General features: G+C 63.1%; 1 protein-coding gene across 1 annotated transcript in view; it reads left to right on the plus strand.

The window, feature by feature from the left end:
- CNNM4 (cyclin and CBS domain divalent metal cation transport mediator 4) overlaps positions 1–1,848 on the plus strand; it is a gene marked incomplete at its 5' end in the record, with an annotated part of 7,852 nt that overhangs the window by 5,008 nt on the left and 996 nt on the right. Inside the window, 3 exons of the mRNA XM_025212828.1 lie at positions 410–579; positions 825–924; positions 1,458–1,639. Of these exons, the coding sequence (XP_025068613.1) occupies positions 410–579; positions 825–924; positions 1,458–1,639 (452 nt within the window). The remainder of the gene's footprint in view (positions 1–409; positions 580–824; positions 925–1,457; positions 1,640–1,848) is intronic.

Consider the following 1,848-nt stretch of genomic DNA (forward strand, 5'->3'; position numbering starts at 1 on the left):
CTGGGGCTGCCATGGGCTGTCCCTATTCTGCCTGGGCATGCTGCAGCTTCCCCAGCCCTCCTCAACAGCTCCTTAGCAATTCCCTCCACCCCTAAGTGGCAGAGGCAGGACCCTGGACTCCTGGGTTCTGGCCCTAGCCAGGCCCCTGCCTGGGACAAGTCAATTCCCCCTCCCCAGCTGGGCACCCCAGTACCAGCCTGGTGCTGTCCCTCCTGCCCCCCAGCTCAGGGCTGGGAGCATGACTGTATTGGACCCTGTACATGCTCACACATGCATGTTCTGCCTGGTGACAGCTCCCTGAAGCTCTGGGCCAGGAACATAACCATGCCAAATGCTGTACACACACACGTCCCTACCCTGGTCCCATGGAGTCCCTGATCTTTGTCCCTCTCCCTCCCTGCCTCTCCAGAGGTGCCATTGTTCACACCCAATCTGATGTCGGAGAAGATCCTGCTGCGGCTGCTCAAGCACCCGGATGTCATCCAGGAGCTGCATTTCGAGGAGGCTGACCGCCGCAGCCCACGCCACTTTCTTTATGTCCGTGGCCGCCCTGCTGACTGTTTCACCCTCATCCTGCAGGTCCGCATGGCCCAGGGGCAAAGGGAGTTAGGGGCATGGGCAGGGCTTGCGAGTGGGGGTAGGGAGATGAGACAGGTCTGTGGGTGAGGAGTGAGGGGCACCAGCAAGGTGGGGAGGGCAGGGGGCTGTGGGTTGGGAGTGAGGAGTGCTGGGGGGGCAATGCTGCCAGGCTGTGGGCCCCCCCCAAATGTGGCCGGCCATGGGGGGGGCTGTGCCATGGGGGTTGACCTGTCTTGGTCCTGCAGGGGAAGGTGGAGGTGGAGGCTGGCAAGGAGAATATGAAGTTCGAGACGGGTGCCTTCTCCTTCTATGGTGTCATGGCCCTCAGCCCCCCGCCCAACACAGGTGAGTTCCCCTGGCCTCTGCCTCCCCAGCCCTGCCAGTGCCCCTCATTCTCAACCCGCAGCGTGCATTTAGATGGGCGCTATCTAGCGGTCAGGTTGAGTCTTGCAGGTGCCAGTGTGTGGAACCTGGGTGTCCAGGTGGTTGCCCCCTCTGACCTGCTTCTTCCAGCTCTCTGCCCCCCACCCCACAACACACACTCCAATCTGGGTATCTCTGGCCCCTCCCTTACCCCTGTTGGTGCTGCTCTGTCCTTCCTGCAGCAGCCAGAAGAGGGCACCATGGCCTCTATCTACCCCACACCTGGCCCATGGCAGCTCGGCTGCACCTGGGGGCACTTGGTCTTTGGACACATGGGGGGCAGTGGGAATGCACCAAGCGGGGCCAGGCCTCAGCCCTGACTCCCCTGGAGGGCCATGGGGGTCTGGTCTGACCCCCACTCCCTCCCTGGGCTGTGAAGTGCCCCAGGCTGACTTGGTGGTTGACCCAGGCTGGTGGGGCTGGAACCCTACTCACCCGCCTCCTGCTCCTCACAGAGCTGCGTTCCCCATCCCATGGCAGCAGCCTGAATCGCTCGGCCTCACTTAGCTACCCTGAACGCTCGGACTCGCTGCCTTCACCTCTGGGGGGCAGCAGCAACCAGCTCAGTGTTGCCTCCACGCCCCAGTATGTTCCTGACTTCAGCGTCCGTGCCCTCACTGACCTTCAGTTCGTAAAGGTGAGGCCAAGCTAGGCTTGTGAGTTGGAGGGGGCATAGTACCAGGGGGCACTGGGCCAGGCTAGGGGGCTGGTGCATGGCCCCCAGAGGTATTGTGCTGGGAGGGGTAATAGGGGGCCTCAGCGGAGGCAGCCAGAGCTGGCTGCCGTCTCTTAGAGGGCAGCAGGGGGTGCTGTCCTGGGGAGGGGAGCAGGAGGCACTAAGCCCGG

Source organism: Alligator sinensis, unplaced genomic scaffold (assembly GCF_000455745.1).
Source record: "Alligator sinensis unplaced genomic scaffold, ASM45574v1 scaffold453_1, whole genome shotgun sequence".
Classification (NCBI taxonomy): Eukaryota; Metazoa; Chordata; order Crocodylia; family Alligatoridae; genus Alligator; species Alligator sinensis.